This window comes from Helianthus annuus, chromosome 4 (assembly GCF_002127325.2).
Source record: "Helianthus annuus cultivar XRQ/B chromosome 4, HanXRQr2.0-SUNRISE, whole genome shotgun sequence".
NCBI lineage: Eukaryota > Viridiplantae > Streptophyta > Magnoliopsida > Asterales > Asteraceae > Helianthus > Helianthus annuus.
Window position 1 is genome coordinate 183165139 of NC_035436.2, and position 18951 is coordinate 183184089.

General features: G+C 35.6%; 2 protein-coding genes across 3 annotated transcripts; both read right to left on the reverse strand.

Annotated features, from left to right (window-relative positions):
* Nucleotides 1-280: 280 nt before the first annotated feature.
* LOC110937299 (serine/threonine-protein phosphatase PP2A-2 catalytic subunit) lies at nucleotides 281-6666 on the reverse strand. Its single transcript, XM_022179697.2, has 11 exons — nucleotides 6368-6666; nucleotides 5118-5174; nucleotides 4756-4839; nucleotides 4577-4648; nucleotides 4347-4418; nucleotides 3019-3059; nucleotides 2657-2723; nucleotides 1840-2031; nucleotides 1067-1156; nucleotides 850-957; nucleotides 281-604 (listed from the first exon to the last, which is right to left on the reverse strand). The coding sequence occupies exons 1-11, from the start codon at nucleotides 6455-6457 to the stop codon at nucleotides 539-541; spliced, it is 939 nt and encodes a 312-aa protein (XP_022035389.1). The 5' UTR covers nucleotides 6458-6666; the 3' UTR covers nucleotides 281-538.
* Nucleotides 6667-10956: 4290 nt separating this feature from the next.
* LOC110937298 (major facilitator superfamily domain-containing protein 12) lies at nucleotides 10957-16089 on the reverse strand. Of its 2 annotated transcripts, none has more exons than XM_022179695.1 (13): nucleotides 15853-16088; nucleotides 15432-15606; nucleotides 15259-15328; nucleotides 13264-13460; nucleotides 13106-13181; nucleotides 12930-13013; nucleotides 12774-12853; nucleotides 12565-12691; nucleotides 12344-12403; nucleotides 12200-12250; nucleotides 11751-11909; nucleotides 11424-11556; nucleotides 10957-11325 (listed from the first exon to the last, which is right to left on the reverse strand). In XM_022179695.1, the coding sequence occupies exons 2-13, from the start codon at nucleotides 15566-15568 to the stop codon at nucleotides 11153-11155; spliced, it is 1347 nt and encodes a 448-aa protein (XP_022035387.1). In that variant the 5' UTR covers nucleotides 15569-15606; nucleotides 15853-16088; the 3' UTR covers nucleotides 10957-11152. The 2 variants fall into 2 exon arrangements, with proteins under 2 accessions (XP_022035387.1, XP_022035388.1); XM_022179696.2 differs by having other exon boundaries at nucleotides 10973-11325; nucleotides 15432-15615; nucleotides 15853-16089.
* Nucleotides 16090-18951: the final 2862 nt, after the last annotated feature.

Sequence of the window (18951 nt, forward strand, 5' to 3'; positions counted from 1 at the left end):
GTTTGAACGAAATGTCACATTGTGAATGTTTTTATATAACGTTTTGGGTGTTTTAATCTCGGCCGCTTGGTGCTCTGTATTTATTTATACCATCAATGAAAAAGACATTTTTGTAACCGATCAGGTTCGGTCCTCTGTATTTGTAACCGATCTCATACGTAAACAAGTAACCGCTTCATGTCGGCTAATATCGGTTTTGACCGGTTCAAAAAAAACCAAAGGTGAGACCTGCTCAGGGTGCATATCATCTTGACCATTCATAATTTAAACCTATAGCCACTAGCAGGATTGCATTTTCCTTTGATCCAAGTTTTAAAAATTCAAGTGCACAAAATCAATTATACATAAAAATCAAACACTGATAAATTAATCATTGATAAAAGCTGAGATAGGTTAAAATTAAATTGAATTGCGAAAAAATAATAAAAATTAGAGACCGGAATTTTACAGCCCCTTCGCGCATCCACCAATGAAGAACTTTCGCCGATATTTGTTAGATCAAAACACCGATTCAACCAGCCACGAGTATTACTCAACTTCACAAGAAATAATCAGGTGTTCTTCTCGTGACATCAGGTTCGCCTCTTCTAGGCGCCGGGTCAAACTGCATAGCATATAATTTTCATTAATAATGTTCGACGGATTACAAAAAATAAAAATAAAAAATCTGCTAACGGGTCAAAAGTCGCCCAAAGTGTCCAATATCATTTATTCAAAAAATAATCATATTATCGAAATAAATTAAATATATGTTTTATCCGTTTTGTCAAATCTGTCATATTATATGCATGTTGATGTGCACATCGATAACAACATTTCATTTCAATAACAATATAATCTTTATGAAACCTGGATGAATGTGTGGCCATTGCAATCATCGACCTCCAGTATAGAAGCCATGTTCCCACATCGATAACAATAGTTTGGTGCACTAAAGATAGTTACAACTTTTTGGTCCTGTCGTAAACAAACACCAACATTAAAAAACGGTTCCCACCAACACAAATATAAATATAAGTCCATAGTAACCTCAAGAACTAATAAAGTTTAAAACTTTTGTACTTACATGCCCCCAGTTGAATCCCTCCATTACCAGCTGATGAGCTCTAGCAATGAGCTTTAAGTTGTTGCTGTGGTTAAATTGCTCAGATATGTCCTGTTAACAAACATCTAAGCAGTTAATGCGGTAAAATATCGGATATTGACCAAGAACCGATATTTGAGATGTCGGTTATCGTGGTGGGATATCGGTAATTTTAATATCATGTTGAATTTATATATATAGCAATTTAACACTAACAGTTTAGTATATTTTCCTACCATTAACAAATTAACCTTTTGCAACTTGCAAAACACTACAATTGTAGCAAGTAGGAACTAATTAAGACTTAAAACACTAATAGCCAGGGGCGGAACCAGAGGGGGGTCAAGAGGGTCCGTTGACCCTCCGGTCGCCGGAACTTTTTGAATTTTTATTTATAAATCTTGAGTTTTTGAATAACAAACTTAGAGATGGACCCCCTAATTTGAAACAGTATAGAATATAATATAAGCTTTATGATGACCCCCTAACTAAATCGTTCTGGTTCCGCCACTACTAATAGCAGCAATAAGGAGAGAGTTGAATGGTAGAACTAAGAAGAAAAGTACTGATATCGGGAAAATCGGTGATATATCGGTCCAATATCGGTACTGATATTCTGACCGATATTTCGCACCGATATCTCACCAGAGGACCGACAACCGATATATCGTGATATTAACTACATAGACAAACATGACAATATTAATCAAGTTCGTGTAAAGAAATGGACTGCATGGTGAAAAAAGAAGACGTACCTGGCCAAAGGTGTAACCAGCTCCACGAGGTGAGATACCCCAACCGCAACGGTCATCTGGGTCAGACCACAAAAGATCACACATTGGACCCTCGTGTGGAACCTCTTGAACGCGATCGAAACTTCTTATACTATCAAGTGTTTCAATGGATGGTGACAACCCACCATGAAGACAAAAAATTTCTGATTCAACCTAGAAATGAAGATTAATGTGGTTAATGATTTAATGTGCTTTCCAAAATGCATAAACATTAGCAAAACAATTGCCATACAAATATATGAAAACATGAACGACAAAAGTGAGATTTTTGTTGAATCTTTATGTTATATAACCAAATTACACCTCTTATAATAAAATTTAAGTTAAAACCGTTATTTTGGCCAAACCAAGGTTTAAAAGAACGGAAACGAGTTTCGAGGCGTTTTTCCTTCGCCTCACGAGGCGTAAGCCTCGAGGCGAAACGAGGCGTAAGGCCGAGGCGGTATTAATAAATGAATACAAAAATTATATATATTATAAAAATAATAATACTAACTAATTTCATCATCAAAACATCAAAAACATACATAAAAAAGACATGTAATGCTTGAAATTGACACAAAAAGTCAAAACTTCAAAAACAACTATGAAAATCCCATGAGGCGCACCTGAGGCGCAGTAAAAACCCCATGAGGCGCGCCTCAGACTCGTTTTTTGGCCGTTTCGCCTCGAGGGCGCCTCAGGCGTTTTTCAAAACCATGGGCCAAACCACAGAGACGAAAACCGTATAACACTCTAGTTAGCAAATGAATGGACGAAAAGAAGAGAACAGACATACCAATGCAGTCAAAGGGAAATAGTCAAAAAGATCTGTAAACATCTTCCAAACATTAGCACTGCCATACCTGTAAATCAACGAATACCAACAACGATATGTGATGGTGAATATTCAATATAACTGTTTTAAACGGGCTAGAAAGGTGCAACTCTGTAATGGTCAACAGAGGAGCAACAATGCCATTTTAAATTAAAAAAAAAAAAAGAAGTTACTATTTTTTTTATTTTTTAAATAGCTAATATATTTGCTAGGTATCCATCCATGTTGCAAACAACTGCTTTTTAGATGTCTTGAAACTATTTTATAAAAAACTCCACAAGTAAATACATATGATTTCAGATACTAGAATGCAAGGAACTCACTTCCGGAGGCATTCATCATAAAACCCATAGACTTGTGTGATCTGTTAACAAATGTATTCAGATTATTAGTTATAGCCACGTCAATAGAATAATAACAAAAAAACGAGACAAGTGAGTCACCTACAGTGTGCTTTTAATGCATAAAACCTCATAATATATCTAAAAATTAATATTAATATAAAAGGTTTAAATCATAAACGAAAGCAACTATTTATAAATAATTTAAAACTTTGGACAAAAAGAGTTTTTTGGTCAACAAACCTAACTTGATCAATTTCGACCTGTACCGAAAAAAAATTACTCGATAATTTTACTCATTAAACAACTTGCCTAGCCTTAGGGGTGTTCATCGAATTGAATAACAAATTTTCAAATTAATCGAATCGAATTTTTATATTTTTTTTACCTGAATTCGTATTCAATTAAGATTTGATTTATTCGATTCGAATTCTATGCTCAATTCAAAATTCGATTCGATTCGTATTAGAAGCTCGAGTTCGAATAAATTCGATATAATTCAAATTCGCCATAAGTAATAAATACTTTTACTTTTATTTTTAAAACTACTATAAACTAATTATAAGGGCTTTCAGAGTTTGACCCATAGTTGTCAATAGCGATCCTAGCGATCACTATAGCGCGCTAAGTAGCGTATAGGTATAGTGTCGCTATTAGGGTTGTAGCGATGGATAGCGAGAATAGCGACACTTTTTTTTGTTTTTTATTATAAATAGAAATTAAATATAGCTACAAAATAGTTGGATTTTAGGTTTTTGTTAAATATACATGTAAAATAGCATATATATCAGGGTATTTTGATATAATATACATATGAAATTTAAAAAAAAAATTCTAGTGTATCACTATTTATAAAATTGCCGCCCACTATTTATCGTTATTCGCTATGTAGCATATAGGTACCTTATCGCTATTTGTCGCTATTCGCCATTAACAACTATGGTTTGACCAAAATTTAAAAGGTTTTTTCCACATGTGTGTATATATTCATGTATATATGTATATACAAAACATATATATGTATAATTTGAATTTGAATTTGAATTTCGCATCAAATCTAATTAAAAATCATACATTCGTATTCGATTCGAATTAAATTACTTAACTCGAATTAGAATCGAATCAAACTCGAATATTTGAAAACCGAATTTGAAACTTGATAATCAAATTCAAATCGAGTCGAATTTTTTATTTTTCGAATCCGAATCAAATACTGAACACCTTGACCTAGCCTACCCATTATTCCACATCTAATTAATATCGTTACAAAAACACCAAACTATAAAATTTCACAACAGATGAAGCAGCACCTGCCGACTTTCATGATTTCCTCGTAAAATAGTGATTCTCTGAGGATATCTCAGCTTCAAAGCGACCAACAACTGAACAAAATAAACGACAAGTAAATAATGTTACCTCATTCCCAAAATCCCAAATAGATAAAAGGCACACATTTTGCACAGTTCATAAGTTAACAATGATATAGATGTGTAAAGGATGATAGATACAGAATAAAAACATGATTAATATGATTGCTTACCGTGACTGTTTCAACAGAATAATACCCTCGATCCACATAATCGCCCATGAACAAGTAATTTGTATCCGGACACTGCCAGTAAGCAAACAGTAAAATATTCATGAAGTTAATTGATAGTTGTATAATTAATAACAGAACCCAGAATTATCGCAAAAAACAGTTTATATAAAAAAAAATACCTTTCCTCCAATGCGAAAAAGTTCAGCAAGATCATGAAACTGCCCATGAATATCACCACAAATAGTCACAGGGCTCTTAACGGGCTGCAGAAGACGCAAACATCCAAACACTTTATTAGTGAAATATCCATGTGACGACCCGTTTGTCTTGCAATCAGTTGTTACATAAGCCTATTACAACCCAACGCTAACAACTGAAATGGGTCAATTTTTCAACTATATGTGATAAAATCAGAAGTTGCAAAATTGCAGCTTATAATTTAGTGAAGGTTATAAAGCATCCGAGCAACAAAACAATGGCTCAAATCTACATTTTTTAACTGAGCCGAAGAACGAAATCTTGTATGGTCATACGGTCATACCTGAACATTGCTTTCCTTCATCAATATCTCTTTCGCCTTCTCACATAATGTCTTTACCTAAATCCACAAAAAAAGCATGCATACAACGATGAGTATACGTCCACGATATCATCGATAATTTCTTATTATAAATAAAACATGAACACATATAAACATAATAGTAATTTAATGTCAATCCCTTTCTAGTCCTAATTTAGTGAAAAAAAAAATAATAATATCATTTTTACCCACCTTCATTCTTCAAACTCTAGTCACACCAGTAGGGGTGAGCAGAAAACAAAATAACCGAACTGTAACCGAAATAACCAAACCGAACTGTAACCGAAATAACCAAACCGAAATAAAAACCGACGGTTCGGTTTTCGGATAATCATTTTCAATAACCGCAACAAAAAAACGAACCGAACCGATAGGTTATAATACGCCTATTTCATATTTTATTATGTTTATGCCTAACGTAATGCAACAGTGTGTTATAAATATTGCATGTTTTGATGAAGTAAACACTTTTTCATTTGGATTTGGTAGTGAGTGAGTGATTTAGTGTTTTCCTGTTTGGGTACCCAAACTACAGTTTCTGTCTAGGCGAGACAACTGATGATATGTAATACATACACTAAATAGTAACTTATAAAGGTGAACAAACGGTAGCTTACGAGTGTATTTTGGTAGAAATTATTAAACAAAACAGAACAAAAAACACTAAATAGGTTTACCCAACAAGTGTATTTTGTTCACACTTTCCCAACAGACACACAACAGCAAAAACATAACTAAAAAACGGATTTTTAACCGTAACCAAACAATAACCCAATTAACCGAAATAACCGACAGTTCGGTTTTCAAAAATATAAAAACCGATTATATCGGTTTGGGTTTCAGCTCAAAACCGAACCGAACCGTGGACACCCCTACACACCAGAATAACATTCAAGTGAACCACATTCCAAATAACACAGTTAAAACTCTATAAATAGCTCCTGAAACCACAATTTCCACATAATAATAAACAAATTCATGAAATTGCAAACCAAATCAAGAAAATATAATTAAATAGTAACCCCTTCATAAAAGGCAATTAAAATTAACCAAACACTAATACCCAAATAAGATTAATTTCAGATCTATCAAAAACACACAATCTAAGATGCAAAGTTTAAAACTTTAACATACATGTAATTGAAATTTAAACAGAAAACCCTAAAATTGCAAAATAAATAAAGTAAAATTAAATGACAATGTGGTGAAACCTCTGGCTCTGATAAGGGCTTGCACTGCATGAGCTGTGAAATTTGTTCGTCCAGGTTTCCATGGCTGTTTGAAGCTAGATCTACACTCATTTTGGTATGTGAATATATATATTTATATTTATATAGATATAGATGGTGTGTGTGTGTGTCTATCTACGGTTGAGTTTCTAAAAAGAAATGAATATTTGAATGAATCAAAAATTTTTAAGAAAAATGGAATGAAAACTGAAGAAGTTAGAGGGGCGATGATGAGCGCCAAGAAGAAAGAAACCCTCCAAGATCGGTTTCTCGATTCTTGTGTTTTTCCTGCATTTAGTTACATGAATGGTCACTATGGTATAGTCATATTACGGTTTTAGTCCTTAAGAATTTAATAGTTAGATGTTTAGATTTATAGTTTGTAATAAGGCTAAATTGCACTTTTCGTCCTTTATGTTTCAATGTTTCGACAGACGCTGTCCTTTAATTTTAAAAATTACACTCTATGTTTTTTATGTTTGCAATCATTAACGGGCGGTGTCCTTTCATCTAAACCCAATTAACTTTTTATGTTAAAACGCTCTTTGTAAAACTCCTTAACAACAGGGACCATATGTGCAACACTCAAATTCTGTAAACTTTTCGACGAAGTTAGTTCTGATAAACGGAAGGCGAAAGAGAAGGACGACGAGGTGAGATTCCGGCAACCACCGGGTTCGGTTTTCGTTTTCTCTGGTAAAGATATACAATAACAAAGGCAACAACAATGATGATGACAATTGATGGAATTATAATCAATATCAGCTCAAAAGAATTTGCACCCTTCTTTCCTCCATCAGAGAATCTGAAGAATGAGTATCGTTTAACGAGTCGAAACCGACGGGCCATGATTCTTCTGGTGGCGATGATGATAAACTAACAAATTGGCAACCATGAAGTAAAGGGTTAATGACAATCCGTTTGTAGTTTATTGCATCGTTATCTGTCCTTATCGATCCAGACAAGTTATTGAACGAAAAGTTAAACTTCACATGAGACTTTGAAGTCAAAAAAACAGAAGGAATTTCACCCAATAATTTGTTGTTGTTGAGAACAGGAACTGTTAGATTTCTAAGATTCACGAGACTCTTTGGAATCTGACCGGAAATCTGGTTCTCTGAAGCATCTAGGAACTTCAAACATTTGCAATTAACACCAACATTTGCAGTTTCTTGACGAATTATGATGTTGTTGCTTACGTTCAAGAAAAAAAACATTCAAATCATTGTAGTTTCTTGACGAATTATCATGAAATAGAGTACCAGAAAGCCTATTTCCAACACGCGAGATTGAACTGATCGAACGGACAGGATCCTCCGTCGTGCCTCGTATCTTCTTCAACGAGAAGTTATTCGACGGACTTGTGACGTTAAACTCGTTGAGGAAGTGTTCGGATGATGCTCCGGCGGCTCCGGTGTACAGATTTGACGATCCAGATGAGAAGATGGATGAGATGGTGACAACGGAGGTTTTGACTGTGGGAGGAAGAAGGGTTTTAACATAAAAGTTAACACATATGGTCCTTGTTGTTAAGGAGTTTTACAAAGAGGGGTTTTAACATAAAAAGTTAACTGGGTTTAGCTGAAAAGACACCGTCCGTTAATGATTGCAAACATAAAGGACATAGAGTGTAATTTTTAAAGTTAAAGGACAACGTCTGTCGTAACATTGAAACATAACGGACGAAAAATGCAATTTAGCCTTGTAATAACGTTAACATGTTTGGACTCTGAAAATAAATGTAAGTTAATTAAATAAATGATTCTCGGCTTTAAAAAAGTTTAAGAACCAAAATCTCTATGGGTCCCACATTTTTAGTATAAATGTTGATATATAATCAAGATGTATGTTATTCTTTTTATATAACATGTTTGTTAATTGTTATATCATCAACACATATTAATCATTTGATTAAAGTTTGTAGGTTGGTACCTTACAAGAAAAATCGGTAGCAGCGGAGATGTAGAATGCCGAGGTGCTAGCCAAACAGTGGATACATGAGGCAGAGGTGGAGAGGTTGTGGAAGGAAATGGAGTGGAACCGAAGAAAGGCAGAGGAGGACCAAAAAAAATCGAGGGATGACGCAAAAAGTTGACTCACATCCAAGAAAGAATAAAATATATGTTTAGACAACATTCAGGATCATGACACCCGAACACCTTCCCACTACTTAGACGGACTTTATTTATATTTTGCATAAAAATATATTGCATTTAATTTTATTGTAATTAATTTTTTATTTGGTTTATGGTAAGTTTAGTAAAAAATGTTCATATCTTATTTTTATTTTCCATGAATTTCCATAAAATGTATATTAGATCTTTCAAAATTAATTATTAATAGACGGATTATCAATTGTATTTTCGCCGAGAATACTTAAAGTAATTCACATGTGAAGGATATGCGGTATATCATCGCTAATGAATACATCAGTAAATTGCCAGTACAATCATTTTGGAGGATGATAAAAAAAACTTGTCGTCGTTTGTAAATCCAAATAGTAATTTATCGCAACCATGATTAGAAAAACAAACTAAACTTACATTTTATCATTATGATCCAATAGAGAACTAAGAAGACCCAATAATATTGTATATTTATAGTTTATTATATGTTATCATAAAAGACCGTTGAGTTTTAGGATGCTAGTTTTCTTCTCTTTATTTATTGTTTATATAAATCACTGAATTACAAAAAAAAAAAAAAAAAAAAAAAAAAAAAAAAAATTCTCCCACCAAGTCTTCACATACTTTTTTATCACAAAACAGTGACATTTAACATATGAATTGTTTTTTTTTTCTCTCATCATCTTTTTCTTTTAGTTATACCAGTTATATTGGATTTTTAGTTTGGACATGGTTGGTACTTGGTGGTAGTATATACATAACACTTTTAGAACTATTCTAAACTAAATATGCATTTCCATTAATCCAGTAGTGATAATTTCTTAAACATGTTATTAAACTTCATTAAACGATTGAGTTAGGCCAAATACCAGGAAAAACCAGGTACGGATCATACTAGGATTTAACCAAAATGAGTTATGGTCAAAATGGTTTTTGACCGTACATAATGGATGTGTCTTGACTTGAGTCGTTTTAAGGGGGGAGGAGGAAGGGTACCGAACATAATTTGCTTTTATAATGGTTAATGGCTACGAATAGCGAGGACGGTTGTGCCACTACTCACTAGTGGAGGGGGCCAAGGTGGAGGAAATGGTGACAATTGTGTGGAGATGAAAGTGGTGGCGGGGGGTGGGTTGTGTTACGGGGACGATGCGAATACGGGGAATGACAAAACTCAAAAATTCAAGATACGAGTACGGCAAAGGTACGAAAAAAATATAAAAAATAAAAATATATTAAACAAAGTCCAAAATAAGATATATATTGATGTAAAGTGTAATCTCCAAAAACACTACATCAACCATAGGTGATTTAATTATCAATAATCAAATCATTTTCAAATTCCGGGTCACCTAGCGAGAGATTGACAAGCTCCGAAAACCCAACATCTTCCATTGAATCAAAAACACTTAAAATTACAAGTTCCTCCTACTGCACCTTGCTTTTCAATTTTAGTCATAGTCCCACAATGGAGGTTCTTCTACTGGTGTAGATGATGAGCCTTGTGTTTCTTGTGAAGCCATAATCGATGATGAATATTGATGATGATTGATGAATTGAGAAGTGAAGATTGTTAATCGTGGTGTTATATTGACGCATGAAAGGCCGACGGTTGTTTTTGGAATTTGAAAGGGTAAAAACCCTAACAATAAATAGAAACGCCCCTAAAACGTTTTGGAGCCGTCCCCATTAACCCGGAAACGTTTTGGATCCATCCCCATTGGCGTTTCCGTCCCCAAAGCGTCCCCAGGACAGGTTGTGTCTAGTATGTGGTGTCGACACACAATGGTGGTTGGTGATGCTCACCTATTTGAACGCATTATAAGTTAACAAGTTTTATAATATTGATCCAAAAGGATTCGTTGTATAATGTGAATAAAACCAAATTGACTCGTTATATAACTAATTTTAGACCCACATGTACCCATAGAATCAACTAATTTATCAAAGGCTATCTTGCCTAGTGGTATAAAGGTGTTGAAAAATGTATCACTCCTCAAGTGGTGTGGGTTTAAGTCCGGTGGAAAACAATTATAACTAGGTTTAAAGAGTGTGACTTAACCGTTCTTGAAAAAATCAACTCATTTCTTGATGAGTCACTCTTTAACTGTCCATATTTTTTTTCCAGCTATTAATAAAAAAATGATCATCATCATCATACTCAGTATATCCCACCAATAGCAAAGCTAAAGTGGGGTCTAAGGAGGGTAAGATGTAGACAGCTTTATCTCTACCCCGTATTAAACTTTATATGAAATTCTCCCTTTTCCTAAAGATATGGATCAAGGCCATGACCAAAACATGTGGATTCACATGAATCTACTTTGGCAGTGAAGCTAGCACTAAAAAAAGCTAAAGTTCTAAAGGAGTGCCTTTGGTTGCACCTTTACCCTTGACAGTGACGAGCCTTAATCAAGGGTTCAACCAGCCAAATTGTGTACAACATTAACTAAAAAATCACTAGCAATTAATAATACTTTCATAACTTATGCTTCCACCCACCATTAATAATCAAGTTTGTTGGATGTCAATAGATAAAATTCTAAAAATAGATAACTCGAATCGAGTTTAAAACAAATGAACCAAAAATATATGTGGTTCAAGCTAGATAAGAGGTCAAGAACTTGTGCGTTGACCGACCCTATTCCAAAAGGGGTACCTTCAAAGGTCTTAACCGGGGTTTCTCGAGCTTCATGGTGCATGTCACAACCACTGCCGCAAGTGCACAAACGGCAGGCACAAGACCAACCCCGTATCTTGAAACCGAAAAACATGAACACTTTGGGCTGCAATCCTTCAGGGCTGTAGAGGTATCTGCAAAACCACAACAAGTGATCGAATCGTTTTTCACTTTGTACACCAAACTAGTTGATTGTGTAATATTCAATAGTTGAAGCATGACAAGGGATTACTTTGATATGACTCGAGTATCCATAAAGCAAGCCCACACGACACCTTGTCGAGGAAGCTCAAGGATCCATACACAAACGCGCAGCCTTTGACATCTTCCCCGACTAGATAGCTTTGCATGCTTATTCCAGTGACCTATATATATATATATCATATTATATACTCTTACTAATGTTGAAAAGAGAACAACATGAATTAGTTACATAATGAGTTAACTACTTTTGGTCCAATTTCTATTTTAGGCTAGCATCCACTCGAAACAGAAATCGATCCAATGTTAGTTACCCTTGTATGTGATTAATTCAAATAATGTCAAGAAAGTGTTGTACCGATATGAGAGCATTAGCAATGCCGATGACGAATGAAAGGAAGTACATGATATTCTTCAAGTTGCTTGGCATAAAGAAGATTGCTGAGCCACAAAGTATCCACAAAACACCTCCAACGGAAAAGAAAATTTTTAAACGTCGGCTGCTCCATGTGAGTTCCTAGACAACACAAAGCAGAAAATTTTACATGTTTAAATCAAGAATCTTTGACTCTGTAGAGTCAAATCCAATACCTTCAAAATGTAAAATATACATACGAAAAAACATGTATATGAGTTAACAACAAGATCGTGTTAATAAGGCTGTTTGTTAAGAATCTAATGTGTGTGAAGATTGTCTCTTAAACTAAACTTAGCAGCTCAAATTCAAATCTAAAACCAGATCACTTTGACTGTCGAAAGTCAACAGGCATAAGTAGTAATATCAGGAAATGAGTTTTGAAAGGGGACCTGTAGCACGATGGAGACGATAAAGCTGGAAATGTAGATCATCGCTGGAATCTACCAAAAAGTTCACAGATAACATAAAAAATGAGCCACAAATTGAAATTCAACAAAGCAAATCATGTTTCATATAACTCTATAAGTACATACCAGTGCTTTAGAAGACTGGGCCATTCGTAGGTCGTTGATGACATAGAACGCGAGAAATGACTACATTCCACAATAATAAATGAAAGTTACGCCTTTCGGGATTCTTGAAATGTTCATATGAACCTCAAACGCACATGGTTTTTGTATGCGTACGTTCAAGTTCATGTTTAATTGTTTATACTATCATGACACATGAAAACAAGAGGTTTACGAGACCAAACCTGAGACACGTTGGTAATTAGTCGCGTGAAAATGTAGACAAGCGCAACTTGATAGTATAGAACTTTTTCAAACCAGTAAGTCCATGCTATCTTTTGATAAGCATGCCCTTTAGAGTCTTCCTTCAATCTACAAACAAGTTTCAAGTATTATAACCTGAAAATTCGTATGAAGCTGAAGTTCAAATTTTGTCCCTTTAAAAAGCAAATACCTTGGCTCTTTTGTCCCAATGTGAAACACGACCACAAAGCAACACCCAACGAATATCGACAAGTATGCAATCCATCGATACTGTTTATTTACAAAGAGTTAATACAATGAAAAGCAAACAAAAACGCGAGTGGAGCATAGTTCTTCATCGTAGTACCTGATTTTCAATTTCTTTTGTAGTTTGTGAAGGGTTAACATGGAAGACCACAAAGGCAATGGCATATAAGCTGAGGTTGGCAACCTTCACAATCATATTTAATGAAAAATCAATATGAAAATACTCGAGTATCATAAACTGGTTTTATGAATACTTATTTGTTAAAAGCTGCTTACCATCGAAAATGCATTCCGACAACTAGTCATAACTACCCTACTTGTTGAATTAAGGGTGATGCAATTCACCATAGACCTACATTAATCAACCAACTTTCAAGATGGGAAATCAAAGAGAGGGGGGAGGGGGGATGCTATAAACAAACGAAAACGAATACATGTGTGAGACTTGTGTAGCTGCCCATCCCACATTGAAGACGGCTGCGAAAAAACTGTAGCCAAGTGTTTGCAAGGTAGTGGATTCGTTGCCGAAAATAAGACAAGGAACACAGCTTCCAAATACAGACGAAAATGAAACGGCTACCAGTATCGACCCTCCTCCATGCCATATTTTAAAATGTCCGAATCTGTCTATCTACAACATATCCACCAAACAACCAACACATGCTGATGTCAAGTCTTTCACAAAATAAGACCATATAGCACTAAATACCACAGATCAAGATATATCAATATCCAAGATTTTAAACCTAAAACACACACAAGGCTTATAAATTTTTGGGAGTTTTAAACTTACTTCACCTATCTGTCGTATTCGGATTTATATTTAAACCGACTATTTTGGCCAATTAGTGTACTTCTAAGTCATAAGGTAATCGTCACGAAACATTAATCAAGTTTCACCGTCGTGACCACTGTTTCACTTTTGTTTCAGTGTTAGGATTTTCTTTTTCTTTTTATGAAAAATTATGTACTCGTGCGCAGCCTCTATTTATTACCGATAATTTTGTAATGTACTCGCGCGCAGCCTCTATATTCTTTTTCTTATAATGAAAATTGATGTATTCGCGCAGCCTCTATTAATTACTGAATATATCTTGTAATGTACTCATCAACTACCTTACAGACAAACATCAATGCCATCAGTCCTATACATTTATGAACTTCGTACACAACTGACACATAGCTATCCTGGTGGGGATACCATGTTACAGTACGTTAGTTAATTCTTCTAAAACATTTACAACAACGACAACAACAACAACAAAGCTAGATTGAAACTTAAGTGAAAACTCTTATAAAGCTAGATTGACGGAGGTGTGCAGTGCTTAATTTTTTTCCACCGGTGTCGATTAATTTCGGTGCTAGTTCAAATTCTGATCTGGGTCAGGTTGGTTATCTAAATAATGATAAATTGCTGTTGCAATTGACCGCTCAAACTGATAGCTACAATGAGGTTTTTGAGGTATTCATGACCACAAAAACTTAATGCACCGTCCGATAGCTAATTTAAAGAAATAACTTTATTCAATAGCTATTTATAAATAAATAACTTAAGTACTTAATCGAATTCAATACTCGCTTTTGTTTTTAATTTTCACTTTGATTTTCAAATGGAACTTTTATAGATTGATCTTTCCTAAATTAAAGAATTTTCGCGGTTGGCGTTCAAGAATATTAGGGCCGGCCAAATGGAACTTTTATAGATTGATCTTTCCTAAGTTAAAGAATTTTAGCGGTTGGCGTTCAAGAATCTTAGGGCCAGCCAAAAAACCGTAACATATGTGGGTTAGCTTGACCTGCACCTTATATACCAAGTCCATAGGAGTGAACTTAATTACCATTTAGTAACATTAACCTTAATTAATTACAACTATGATTTTTGAGAAACAAGCATGAACCATTCCTAACAATATGTTGCAATTTTCAGCCTTTTTTAAGCCTATTATGTTGGAAAGCAACCATTAAGTTGACTTTATAATAAATGTAAAATTACGGAAATATCCCTAACTTTTACCATCCTTTACTAGTGCCATTCATTCTACAACCAAGAAAACGTTGAGAACCCCGAGAATCACCTAATGTACTTGTACCTTTTACTTTAAGGGATGACGGTATGGGATCGGAAAAACCATTCGGGATTACCAACTGCGCTTCACAAATTTCATCCCGATCGGTATGTCGATCATATCCTAATATCAAAAATTGCATTTGCCTACACGGAACCTCATCCCGATTGCACTCGGGCACCATAAGTGATACATAAAGCGGTTACATTATTGTCTATCCGCTATCACCTTAAATATGCACTACGTACAAGTACTTTATTTTATTTTATTTTGCAGCGTAGTTCTCAACATAAAATTGGTTCTAAAAACAAACCGTCCCCGACACAAATAAACAATTTAATGATATGGGATTTTCTAACATACCAATTCACCAGCAAAAATAGTTGTGAATCCATCAGCTATCTGCCCAGAAAGCATGACAGTAGCAGCATCCCTTAAAAAAACAATTAAAACAACATTACACTCTAAATCAAACAACTTTAACCTTAAACCTTAAAAAAAAACATAAATCTCAAATATTTTGATTACAAACACACCTGGGGGATAATCCAATATCTGTCATGAACACCAAAAGATAAGTAAACCAGCAAGCAGCTGTTATGTCATTGAGCACATGACCCACACCATAAAAGAACACAGACCCCTTCCCTAAAGCCACCTCATCATCATCCATGATGCTTTCAAGATCCAACAAAAATCTTGTCTCAGTTCCTTAATCACCTCAAAAGATACAAAAGTCAGTCTTATGAAACACCCTCAATGATCAAGATTCAAGATTCAAGATTCTTTAACCCAATATATGGTGTGTGTGCAAGCAATGTTCGAATATGAAAAGTAATTAAAGATAAAGCAACCCAGAAGAAAAAGAATAATATTAATAATTTGCGTGGGATTTAAGAAAGTAAAATAAAGCATGGTGGATTTCAACGCATGAGGCTATCTTTGAACTTTGATCACCTTTTGGTCACCAGTGATGTTGATTCTGTATCTGTATCAGTATCTGTATTCTGTGGTGGTGTGTGTCAGTGTGTGAGAGAGAGAGTGAGGAGAGAGAGAGGGAGATTAGCGGTGTGGGATGTGGAAGTATGGTGGTCAAAAACCACCGCCCATAAGCACCAATGTAATCCGGTCTTCCTATGACGTCTATGAATAAATGCAATATATATAACATGCGGTTACGTTAAGGGAGATGAGTTGGAGTTGAGTGTTTCTATTTTGGGATATTTTTATGTCTTGTCCCTCTAGTTTTTAGCTTTCACAATTTAGTGGATAACAAGATGCGTGTGTCTTTGTGGTATGGTGTGATAGTTACCATTGGGAGAGATTTTGTGGATAACAAGATAGTGCAACAATGTTGTTAGTGTTTAGTGGTGATTCGGGTTTGCGCGAATATAAGTGTTTGGTGTAAATTCTTCTGATTTATATTTTTGAGTTCAAAGACATTCTGGATATCCATAATTATTCTCAAGTTGGAAAGAAGGCTAAGAAAATCATTCAAGGGTTGGTGATTATTTCGTGTTGGAGCATTTGGAAAGGAAGGAACGAGATGGTTTTCAACCAAATCAGTCGTAGCCCGCAGGAGATTGTGAGGGAGATTAAGTCGAGAGGTTATACTTGGTTTAAAAATAGAACGTCATGTAATTATATTAGCTTGGGTGATTGGTGTAAATATCCTATGTATATGTTGTAATTATCTGCCATTTGCCCGTTTGGGTCGGGGTGTGTGTGTTGTTTGGCCTTTTTGTACGTTTGGGTCAGAGGTGTGTTTTAGTTGAAGTTCTCTTTAAAAAAAAGTTATAAGACGAATCTAGAACAAAAGTTCAGAAGTAACACCTAAAAATTATTTTTATCGTACATTCATACAATGTAATTGAAATAAAAAATACATGATAAGAAAGATTCCTTATGTTTTGCGACACCCGAGGTTTCGTCACAAACTACCGTTTGTGCCAAGGGCGGACTCATGTACATGGTAGGTGAACGGACGCACCACTTGAAAAAAAAAGTTAGTGTATTTTATATGTAAAAAACCCGATCGTACCCCTTGAAAATATTGTTGAACCCTTGATCCACACCCACATGAAATAATTCTTGGGTTCGCCACTGGTTTGTGTCACTTAACTTCTTTAAAAGATTACATGCAAGGATCGATTGCATGCTATGAGCAGGAAGATGTTGACTTTGACTCGAGTTTGTCGAGATGATCAGTTTGGTGTCTTTCCGGATCAGTGTAGGCGTAAAAGACCAACTTTTTTCATGGTACGATGTCGAAAAATGTGTTTTCAGGTTGTATCTTGTGAATTTGTGTTGGTTACTTTGTAGTTTTGTAGGTTTAAGTTAGTTTCGGGTCTATCTATGGTTAAATCTTTCAAGATTTTAGCATGTGTTTTCTTGATCAATATGATGAGAATTAATATGGGTATCTGCTACTTAGTTTTTGTTGATGCAACAAATAATAGACCAAGGATGGTAGCTGGGCTGGTTAGGTAAAAGGGTTGAAGGGTTCAACCTTGCCTAACGCAGGTCGCGGGGTCCCCCCACGTTTGCAAGACGTGGAAGGAGGTTCACTAGTTTGTTCTTGTTGTTTGCTATGGATCCTCTTCTGAAATGTGTTCAGATTTGGATGAAAGAGCAAACAGAATGTGTGTGTTGGAAGTGAAAGAAAGTATCTTGCAAGAAGCAAGTACTGATGATGTATGGCCAGAGATTTCGGGAAATCAAGGCTGGCCTGGAATGTCCCCGGAAGTAAATGAAGTGTCGCATATATAGGAGAAGGCATCTCCCAAAGAGGAATGCATTTGACTAGTGACCCTGCTTGCAGTGAGGGGCTTACCCTTTCGGGGGTTAAAGCCTTTTGACCCCTGGATAATAGAGTGTGCTGTGGAGACCTGCATTGCTTTTGCGGCTGGTAGGTTGGTGAAGTGATTTCGAGGATGTGACTATTTACTGTTCTCACACTGCTTTACTTCACCTCATCGATTTTTCAACCTTCGAACCCTTTAACCCTTTGAGCATTCAAGTATTTTAGTCATTTTATTTTGTCTTGAGCTACCCCCGTCATCAGCCCCCCCAAGTCAGAGGTTTTTGGGGAATTGCTCAAAGACGTCTGACTTTTATACGTGTATTTTACTGTCCAAGGGCTTCAGAGGTTCAAAGGTTTGAAGGTTAGAAACGGTTGGTGTTTTTGAATTTCAAAATTTTGACGAGACAGTTGACAAGACCCGTGGCAGTTTGTCAGGCGGCGGTTATTAATTCCGTCCTTTAATAATTATCTTTTATCTCATTTGTTTACATATTTGTATTAGAAGATTATCACTTGCTCCTTTTTCTCTCAAGTTTTTCCCCTTTTTTCGTATCAGGTCAGTTTGCTTTGCTTATTTTCTTGTTAATTTGTTCATATCATGGGTGCTTGTAAGGATATGGCAAAATCCTTTTCTCGACTGACCCAAGAGGAAGTCGATTTGTTTTGTATGGAATGGGGTATAGGGACGAAGTATAGACCGGTTGCACCGGCCTGTGATAAATCTATCAATGAATGTCCTTCTAGTATGATTGCCTTATATTGTCAACATTTTGAGTTCTCCAATCTTCGCTACCCTTTTTTCCAACTTTGTTTTGAATATTTTGGAGTATTACCGAGTGTCTTTTGGTCAGATTCACCCCCTTGGTATGGCTAGGGTTTTACATTTTGAAATTTTGTGTCGGGCCACCGGGTATGACCCATCTCTGTTGTCTTTTCGTCGCTTCTTCCGGCTTGCTAAGAATGGTGATTGGTTCACCTTTGAGACCAGTCAAGTTGATACTTGTTTAATTTCCTCCATGGTTTCTACACTTGGGGTCTGGAAGGACCGGTTTTTCTGGGTGTCGGAGGAGATTGTTCCTTTCAAACTTGTTTGGAGACACCCGGATGTCGTTCTGAACGAACCGGAGCCTGTTGCCTCTGACATAAACACTCGTTTTTTAGAAACTCTTAGGGAGTGCCCTTCGAGGCTTCGCCCCTTCCCTGAGCATTTGTTGGTGTTGTTGGGTATAAGTAAACTGTGGGAAAAGGCCAAC